Source organism: Amphibalanus amphitrite, unplaced genomic scaffold, assembly GCF_019059575.1.
Source record: "Amphibalanus amphitrite isolate SeventyFive unplaced genomic scaffold, NRLGWU_Aamphi_draft 000227F_arrow, whole genome shotgun sequence".
NCBI lineage: Eukaryota > Metazoa > Arthropoda > Thecostraca > Balanomorpha > Balanidae > Amphibalanus > Amphibalanus amphitrite.
In genome coordinates, this window is record NW_024881722.1 from 121,068 (window position 1) to 130,062 (window position 8,995).

The 8,995-nt window shown below is 43.9% G+C and overlaps 1 protein-coding gene across 3 annotated transcripts; it reads left to right on the forward strand.

The window, feature by feature from the left end:
• The first annotated feature begins 1,068 nt into the window (after positions 1-1,068).
• LOC122385676 lies at positions 1,069-8,721 on the forward strand. 3 transcript variants are annotated; one of them, XR_006257244.1, is made up of 3 exons: positions 1,069-1,341; positions 7,304-7,525; positions 7,976-8,721. XR_006257244.1 is itself a non-coding variant. In XM_043374122.1 (3 exons), the coding sequence occupies exons 1-3, from the start codon at positions 1,197-1,199 to the stop codon at positions 8,051-8,053; spliced, it is 555 nt and encodes a 184-aa protein (XP_043230057.1). In that variant the 5' UTR covers positions 1,069-1,196; the 3' UTR covers positions 8,054-8,721. The 3 variants fall into 3 exon arrangements, 2 of the variants coding, with proteins under 2 accessions (XP_043230057.1, XP_043230059.1); XM_043374122.1 differs by having other exon boundaries at positions 1,069-1,451; XM_043374124.1 differs by lacking the exon at positions 1,069-1,341 and having other exon boundaries at positions 7,053-7,525.
• Positions 8,722-8,995: the final 274 nt, after the last annotated feature.

Genomic DNA, 8,995 nt, shown 5'->3' on the forward strand with positions numbered 1-8,995 from the left:
GGCTCGGGTGGGTCTACCGAAAAGACAGCTTGCCTTCTCGAGAGAATATTAAAGCAGCTTTTCAACTCATCTCTGTGACACTAATGATTTTTTGAAAAGAATGAATGATCACTGTCAAAGTCAGTCACTTCCGACAGGGTCCATCTTCTTCAGTATAGATGTAGTAAATCTGTATGGGAGCATACCTGTAGAGGAGGCCATTCAAGCAGCCAAAGAAAAGTTAGAAGCTCACGCGGGGGAGATTGAAACATTTGGTCTAAGCCACGGTCATAGAATACTAAGGTAACACGGAGCCGAAGCTTCAAGCCAGGGGACACGGGAGGCATGCTGTCAGCTGTCATTTTATAAACAATCGGTTTCTTTGACTTAGTTTCTTATGTTTTTCTGATGTTTTGCATCAATGAGGTACATCAAAAATTAAGTTTTATTTTTTATGAGGTGGGAAATATTTTTCTGTCCAAACCATTCCCGTTTAAAGAAAATAGACAAGGGGAGAGTTTACCCAGGACCCTATGGAGGTTGTTTACATGAGTTTACCCAGGGCCCTATGGGAGAGAATTAACACGTGCTTCTATGGGGCGAATTCGATGCAACAAATGGCGCAGTAGCGACATTACTTTTGTTCGATGTCTCTCGGACGACAAAGATTCTACACCGTTTGGCCAATCACATTCCATAATCGCAGCCGAGCCCGTTGACCTAGAACGGGATTCGCCGGACGACGAACAATCTTCGTCGTCCGAGAGACATCGAACGAGGGGTACATCCAAGGCTATATAAACCGGTACATCGACTGAATATACATTGCGATTCAATATTCAGTAGGTATTTTAAGACCGTGATTGCAATTTGCATTTGAGCTCAGCAGTCGAGTAAGTTGTGCCAAAAATACCAGAAGTGTTGCATGCCCTGCACTGAAAACAAAATGTACTACATCGATACCATTATTGAATAAATATCAATTGCTTACCAGCGTTATTTGCTTCAAACATTGGTAAAAGCCTAGTACTAAATGCGCTTTTACCATTGTTTTAGTAGGGCGCACCATTCTGCTACGAGTGCTTTACGATTGGTTGTTGAAAAAAATAGTAACAGTATGATAAAGTTCAAGTACCATCCAAATACCATGTCAAAAACTATTACAAATTGTGGTAGAAATATCGTACAAGCGTGGTAGTTCCTACCATGCGGTGACAATGCTGCCAACTTGTTACCACCACACAACCACCTGTGCGAACCGTTGCAGAGCGAGCGCGCGCGAGCCGCGGCGCCCGCGGCGGGCTACGGGGCTGCGTCGGTTGTTGTGTGTTGCAGTGGGAGAGGGAAGAGTCGTCATTTGCGGTGAGTTGAAAGCTGTATATGATATTTTAGAAGTTGTTGGACTTAAAATTTGCTGTGCACTGTGTATGAGCATCTTTGTTCTGAAGGTTCATCACGCAGCTCCAGCTCTGGTGAGTAGTATGGGTGGGGCGGGTGTCACCAAACTAAATTAAAGCCTGACCTGACCTAACCAAACCTAGGCACAGTGAAAATTTTGCTCTAAGTTATTCAGAGCCACAAGTTACCTACATATTATAGGACTTTTCCGAGCTAAAAATCATTGAAAAATTAGGAAAATGTTTTATCCGAAAACATTTGTATGCGTGATGAAATTTGTCCAAAAGGCATATCTGCTGTGTTTGTGGACCATTTTTTTATTTCTCCACATTAATAAGTAGGATTTGTGATTCTCTAAATTTTATTTTAGTGATATTTTGATTTATTTTTATTAATTAAAGAGTTATTGAATTGTTAAAATTTGGTGACGCCTGCACTACCCAGTCTGCAAAATGTGGCAGGGAGCTCGACGAGATTTTCGGAGCAGACAAAGTCCTGCCCCAAATCAAATCAGAATGCTGAGACCCGGGGCAGCTCAACTGCTGCCCCTCATAATGAGAGAATGATCTAACGTTATATTGATGTGGGAGGTGGTGTGAAGCTGAGCATTTCTGTCCCAATTTTTCAACTTCTGCCCCAGGTTTTCCAGTTTCTGCCCCAACATTCCTCAAACCTGCCCCAATTTCTGCCCCGATCCATGATATCTGCCCCGACGAGATCTCGTCGAAACTGAAACCTGCCACGTTTTGCAGACTGTTGCACTACCAATACCAGGTTAGGTATGTCGTGTGTACTGTGTAAGCTGGAGTTGCAAATCAGTTGGACGCACTGTGACTGGTAATTCTGTTCCACATATAGAAGCGTTTCTTTCTTTGGAAACATTTCTGAACATGAAATGTTTTGTTCCATAAATGGTAATGCTTGTTCCATAAATAGAGTCACTGACCTTTCAGGATAGGTAGGTATCTATTTTCAAGCTTAATTGTACATGCACAATGCAACTGTCAGGATGGCGGCCCACAACTGGCATCAACATATGGTTGGGACTCAACTCAAATTTTCACCTGCTTTGTAAATTTTTGTATTGTAAATACCATTTAAAATTCAACGCCATCACCTTTGTATAGGTATTTGGGAACGCATGTTTATAAATGGAAATGGTGTAACGTGCTGTGGTTTCTTCCACATTTTGCACGAACCCAAGATCAAATCATCTGTCATGAACCCAACCATGGAATATAGACTCAAATGTTGGCTTTTTACTGCTGGAAACTAGATATATGTGCAAAATTTAGCCAGAGCTTGCAAAATTCATCAAACAGTTGAGCATGCACCTTTTGTTTCTAAATATAGAAATACAGTGTATCCCTATTTGGAACAATTGCCTCAGCATTTCTATTTATGGAACACCGTTACAAAAAATCACATGAACAGAATCACCACAGTGTGCCCAAATGAAATCTGTCGGATTCCAATTTGGTGAGAAATTAAAGTGGTGCAATTTTTTCAGAACTAATTTGGTACAGCATGCTGTCATGGTTTTATTTCAGCAAAATATTATGTTGGATGCATAAGCGTAGGAACACCACAAAATGTAGGTAATGTGAGGGAGCCTGAGAAACTAACATGACTGTTGGACCCATCACCCTCAGAAAAAAAATAAACGTTTTTTTTTTTTTACTTTCTTCACATTGCTGAACCATTTGGTGATCTTAGTTTTACCTTTGAAGCAAACAAAAAAAAAAAAAACTTCAAAGTTGGCAGAAAAGTGTGGTGGCCATGGCATCCTGACTAGAGTTGCAAAGTTTTCCCAATGGGCTGCTACCGGCACCGCCCCGCCCCACAAAAATTTTCTGGGATACCGGCATGCTACCACGCATAGGCGTCGCCAGACATTTTCGGTTGGGGGGGGGGGGCAAAATCAAGTTTTGTGTTAAACCTTGCCTTTCCCCAGCCATTACTCACTCGTTTTACATATCATTCGACGCGCAATGGTGCGAGGAATCCGATGGTGACAAAGTTTTCCTTCTAGCTATAGCATGTATTTTTTTACAAAAAAAAATCAAAATTTTTAAATTTCTGGGCAAAAACGACCGTTAGAATTACAGTGGCTGCGATTGCCGACGCACTGCAGAGGGCCCCTGTGCAGACTCTCGTCGCTCATGATCATTACCCAGATGAAGGTGAAAAACGCTCCATTTGAATCGGATCACCTCGCTAAAACCTCCATTCACGCATGCATGCCGAGGTTTTACGTGAAATGCATAGGGCTTATCCCAGCCGCCGATTGTAGCTAAGAATTGGGCATTCGGCGGAGACTGAGAGAGAATGTCGGAAGTGTGAATCGGAAGTACATCATTCATCCTTGATGCAGTGAGAAGAAGTGGTTTGTTCACTCGAGTGTGAACAAAAAGTTTCTGGTTTTTCGAGTGAAGGGAAGCGCTGCAAACGCGACCAAAAATATTTAACGGAACCAAAAGTTACGCACGGCATAGCGGCAAGGGATCCCTTAGAGATAGGATTGCGACTTCTAGGCCATTTCAGGCCACTCAGGGTCAGTGTGGACTCTCAGAAGCCTGCTTAGGACCCCGGAGATCGGCGTGGGTCACCCCAAATATTTACGTGTATGTGGTGCTTTAGGGCTTTCCGAGCCTAAGGTGAGCCCGGAAAGCCCTTTAGGGCACACGAGCTTTCAGAAGCCAGTGTGGGCGGCGGGCGCTTAGAGACTAGGCCCAGGGTGAGCCTGGAGCCCTCGAATAACAGTGTGAACCGTCGGGGTCTGTGTCGAATCTTTAAGGACCCTACGTTGGTAGGGACATAAGAAACATGTGTTGCAGCCCTCAGAGGGACACGTGAGTTGTGACCCCTCAGATGCCGGGTTGGGGTTAGTAAAGTCTGTCGCCTCAAAAGTTCGGCTGAACTATCATAGGCCAGTTGAGGTTTTCAGAAATTTTCGAAGGCATCCTCAAAGATTCGTGTGGCCCTTCAGAGGTCTACGTATGTATGTATAATGTCCTCAAAGATCCCTGTATGGGCCCTCTAGAGAACATGGACACCAGTGAGACTCTCAGAGGCCGGTTTGGGCCCTCCGAAAGTTTCTTAGAGCTCAGTGGAGCTCCTTAGGAGCCTGTGTGAAAAAGCAGGCTCATGAGCCCTGCGGCACTTGAACGGTACTTGTGCCTGTCGCAGACATTTGACGAGAGTTGAGAAAGGCCCCGAAGATTTCGTGTCACGCTTTGAACGAAAATTATGTGTCAGCACTCCAAAATTTATGAAAATCAGCTACAAAATGTAATACAGAACCAACTAGGAACATGACATGAATCATGGCATTGACATTTCCGAGTCTGGAGTCGGAGTCTTGAAGATTTTGGCGACTGCGACTCTGACTTTGGTTTGAACTGCACGCTCCAACAGAGTCTGACCTCACAGACATTCTCAGAAAGGTACCCCCATTTTTCGCCGACTCCAAAATCTCATCGGATCTGTATCGATCTCAGGGGGTGCCCGGTCCGAGGTTGGGGGGGCAAGCTGCCCCGCTTGCCCCCCCGTGGCGACGCTAATGCTACCACGCCCCAAGCAAAAAAACCGCCAAATTACCGGCATACCAAAAAACCTGCATTCTTGATTCTGGCTTACCCCTACATGAGATGCCACATTTTGGCAATTTCAGTAGCCGCCCCACCCAGCAGCCACCCATTGTCCAACCAAAACTAACAGCAGCCTGATGTTGGCTGAGTTCGCCCCACAAATACCACAATTTTGAATCTCAATTCCAGTCTACAGATGTTAAAATATCACCTGTAATCAAAAAGATATTGCCTACAAAAAGCATTAACACATTCATCAAAAAAGCAAGGACAAAAAGAACTTGAATTACTGAAATGTGTTTCTGAAGATTGCACAGTGAGCAGCAATCACATTTACCACAAGCGTTGTTATTTTCCACATTCTCCTAAAATGTTGCAGGTACCAACCAAATATTGAACTATAGATAGTCACAAAACACAATATAAAAAAACTACAGATTCGGCCATGTTCCTAACTGAGGAAGCGAGATCAACATCAGCTTTTTCCTATCCGCCAAGGCCATCCTATCCGCCATGGCTTGCTGGCTCATGAGTAAGATACGAATCATGTAAAAATATGCGTCAATAACTCACTTGTCCTGAGAAGTCACCAAATAATATGTATAAAAGCGATAAAATATCCTCCCCCATCTCAAACGCGGCAACAAACACAAGGTTATCAGATTTCGAAACAGATGCGCCATAACACAGTTTCTAACCAGCTGATTAAAACACTGCAAAAAAAGGTTTTAGGACTGCAAACTTCTGCCTCGTGAATGATTTTATTGATAAAAATCATCCAACACGATATTGAATTCCAATGAAATCAGCACTGTGAGTGTTATTCACTACAAGAAAATTGATTTTTCCTTAGTGATTCAACCAAAAGGGCATATGAATACATATTACGTCATCAGCTTAAATCCTTTCTTTAGGGGACAGAGGATCTTAAAAGTCAATCCTTGGTTGCCTTAGCGCCACATTGCGCCACTTTTGTATTGATTTCGTCTGCATGTTGTGTTTTCTTGTAAAGATAAGACGAAATGCCAGTTTAATTCATTTTCATTTCATTTTGGGACCAATATTAGGCTCAGGGCTACCTAACACCTGCCTTTTCAGCTGGATTTTCAGTGTCAAATTCTTTGTAGAGTATCTCAGACCACATCTCAGGACTCAAGGCCAGTTTCCAAACAATGTGTTTTGAGTTTTTTTTATTCTGCCTTTTGCCTAGGGAATGTTGCCATGAACATTTATTTATTTTAGTTATTGTATTATGCCTATTACCTACCAGTAGACTTACTAATTGGTTGTGCTTTTGCAACATGAATGAGTATTCTTTGTCTCCCTTTGATAGACCACAGTAGATTCTTGACAATTCTAATTAGAGCCAAACCTGTGAAATGCTGAGGTTCATGTGTTACCCCTGCCCTTAGCAATGGAACTTCTACCACAAAATGTATTTTGCAGTGGCTAAGATTGCTGTTATTACAATTCAATAGCCTCTTAGTGTCCAAAGTTTGAATCATATGCTGATAATTTTTTTGTGTGCAAAATAAAAAATACCGGCATGCTACAGGCAAGAGATGCCAGATACCACGAAAAAACCTGCGGTAGTGAAAAATTACCGGCATGCCGGTAGTGCGGTAGAGAAATTTTGCAACTCTAATCCTGACCACCCCAGTCCCTAACTCCCTACGCCAAGGGTTGAATGCATGGGTGGAGAACGCCATATGGCCAGTGTGGCAGTTGCCACACAAACTTTGTCAGTGCCAACTGCCACACCAATATTGTGTGCTACCATCATTGATGGTCACACCAACAACAAGACAGATTAGGCATGGCCATACCAACTTCAGGACATGATCCTCCATCTATGGTTGAATGTGTTTGATATTAGGACTATCAGTCGCAAGGTCTCTCTGGCCCATTGTTTGAAACTAAGTTAACTAAAATAAATACGGGTAAAGTCAATCATTCAAAATAATTTATTTTATTGGACCAAAACGCGTTTCGTTTATTGCTTCATCAGTTGGTCCAACAGGTCAAAATACAAATTACAAAATTGCAAAATTGCAAACAAATTACAAATTACAATATTTTGACCTGTTGGACCAACTGATGAAGCAATAAACGAAACGCGTTTTGGTCCAATAAAATAAATTATTTTGAAGATTGACTTTAGCCATTACGTCAAAATGAGCTCTAACATAAAATAAATACACTTAACTATGTTATTGAAGACCTAACGGAACGAGTTAAAACATCAATGCCATCGTAAGCACATTCTACATCCATTTGGAGGCGTATTCTCCATCCATCTACTCGAAGTAGTCTCAGAGATCTCAAACCGTTTCCAGGACTGCCCAACTACTATCCAGTGGTCGTCGATGATCTGGTTACTATCGGAGAGAAAACTCAACATGCCCCGACATGGCGACGTCGACAGGGATCAGCGCGCCGCCCTCGTGAAGGAGACGCTGCCGGCGAGGCGTTCCGAAATTCTGGGAGGACCCGGAAAGAATCCCCAGAATATCACAAGCCTCAAGAAAAGGTTCCCGTTCATGTTTGGTGCAGAGGAGGTATGTAAATTCATCTGCTAACCAACACTGAATTGCTTGTGTAGTAGTAAATGTAACTGCATACTATCGAGGAGCAGAGTCATGCTCCATGATGAGAAAGTTTGGGCCTACAGTGCAGTGTAGAAAATCCGAGTCAGGCACCAAAAAAGTGCCGAGCTTTTACTGAAGCGTCAAAAGCCTGAATAGATCTGTCTATATCCTGGTTAATAGATAATAGAATAGAAGAGATCCTGTTACTAATTGGCTCGAAGCTCGGCTTCACTCAGGCTGGCTCGAGGCTCGGTTCAGCTTGGCTCGGTACGGCGTTATTTACTAGTTATCTACTGCGGCCAGTGTTCTTCAAACCAATGGGAAGGTACCGGGGGAAAACCTGCTAAAAGTCTGTTATTTTTAACTGGTCTAATCATGCTTTATGTATCCCTCTCAACATGACGAATGTGTTCTCCACAGCTCTGGAAGGAGATGGAGCTGCTGCTGTCAGGACAAGTTGGCCTGAGGGAGAAGTTCAGCGAAGGTCTGAAAACGTGACTAGCGGGCATCATGGCCCAAACGGAATGCAGACGCGGTATGTGTACATTTGCTAACTAAACCCCCGCCAGTGTAGGGGGTTGCACCCCCCCCCCGGTTTTGCGCTAATAACTCGCGAACGAATGACTTGTCATTCTAAAAAAGTTTTTTTTTTTCGCGAATGACCTTCCGTAGCATGTCGACGCCTGTAACTTGCAAAGTTCCATCTTTGTTTTGCTGGTGATATGCATATGGATAGGTGTTACCAACTGACATCCAGACATGTTCGTGGCTTCAACGACGGCTTCCACATATCCTTAACAATGACGGCACGTTTTGAATAAAACGACCTTTCTACTTTGGCTCGCTGCTAAACCTCTTACCCTAAGTTGGAAGAGAGGGTGGAGAGAGACTCTCTCTCTCTCCCTCTCCCTCTCCCTCTCTCCTTCTCCCTCTCCCTCTCCCTCTCCCTCATTCCCTCTCTCCCTCTCTCCCTCTCTCTCTCCCTCTCTCTCTTTCTGTCCCCTATCTCCCTCCCCCATCTCCCTCTCTCTCCCCTCCCTGCGCGCTCCCCTCCCTCCCCTCCCCTCCCTCCCTCTCTCCCCTCCCTGAGCCATGCGCGCGCACGCAGGCGATTTAAGCGTCAGGGGTTCAGAAGTGCCTCGTTCCTCGATTGTAGTTCGTATGTTTCTGATGTTTTTTTTCCAAGCGACGGTGGGATGTACATCGATTAGTGCGGCGTGTGTACGTGCGCGTATGTAGGTGTTCTCGCTGCACTGTGCAGCGTCGAGTCAGCAGTCGCCGCGGAAAACCATTGCTCTTCGTGAAACGTCATCCAATAAAAATCAGTCGACCTTTCTGAAACGCGTGTGTAACGTGGTACTGGGATAGTATGGACGAATCAGTTTGCTTTTTACCCCAAAAGTGCAAATCGACCAATACTTTAGTGATCATTATCCTATG

Coding starts and splice junctions, on each gene's coding strand:
- LOC122385676 (XM_043374122.1), top strand. CDS start 1,197: ATGCTGCCAACTTGTTACCACCACACAACCACCTGTGCGAACCGTTGC. Junction 1,452..7,303: donor ATCACGCAGCTCCAGCTCTG/GTGAGTAGTATG, acceptor AACCGTTTCCAG/GACTGCCCAACTACTATCCA. Junction 7,526..7,975: donor TCATGTTTGGTGCAGAGGAG/GTATGTAAATTC, acceptor TGTTCTCCACAG/CTCTGGAAGGAGATGGAGCT.